The sequence below is a fragment of the Fonticula alba genome (assembly GCF_000388065.1).
Source record: "Fonticula alba strain ATCC 38817 unplaced genomic scaffold supercont2.3, whole genome shotgun sequence".
Taxonomy (NCBI): Eukaryota; order Rotosphaerida; family Fonticulaceae; genus Fonticula; species Fonticula alba.
In genome coordinates, this window is record NW_009242973.1 from 1,446,587 (window position 1) to 1,447,141 (window position 555).

Genomic DNA, 555 nt, shown 5'->3' on the forward strand with positions numbered 1-555 from the left:
GCCCCCCTTTCTCGACGCGCCCACCCTCGACCTCGGGGTCTCCCTTCCCCTCGCCCACCCCAGCCCGCTGTGCCAGGCCGGCAGAGGGCCGCCATCCTCGCACGCAACCATGAGTGACGACCTCTTCACCTTCGACCTCTTCTACTCGATCTCCAAGATCAACAAGAAGCTCACCACCATCGATGCCATCGGTGCGCCGGGACGCCGCCTGCGCTTTTGCGTCCCCCCCCCCCCCCCCCCCCCCCCCGACCCCCCCCCCCCCCCCCCCCCCCCCCCCCCCCCCCCCCCCCCGCCCCCCCCCCCCCCCCGGCCCAGACAATGCCTCGATCCTTGGCTGCCAAGACGGCACCATCCTGATCATCAAGAGCCCGGGACAGGGCCACTCCACAAACACGTCGTCCAACTCCAACCTGTCGCGCTTCAACACCTTCAAGAAGCCCATCGACCAGCTCTATGTGATCGAGTCCCACCGGTGGCTGTTGGTCCTGTGTGGTGCGCGCCCCTCCCGGGATGGCTGTGTGCCGCTCCCCCTCGCCAGTGCGCTCGCTGACCTCC

At 69.7% G+C, this 555-nt stretch overlaps 1 protein-coding gene across 1 annotated transcript in view; it reads left to right on the top strand.

Annotated features, from left to right (window-relative positions):
- Window positions 1-109: 109 nt before the first annotated feature.
- The window catches only part of H696_02109 (hypothetical protein), a gene marked incomplete at both ends in the record, with an annotated part of 5,863 nt that continues 5,417 nt past the window's right edge, over window positions 110-555 (top strand). The window contains 2 exons of the mRNA XM_009496007.1: window positions 110-191; window positions 316-492. Coding sequence (XP_009494282.1) covers window positions 110-191; window positions 316-492 — 259 coding nt within the window. The remainder of the gene's footprint in view (window positions 192-315; window positions 493-555) is intronic.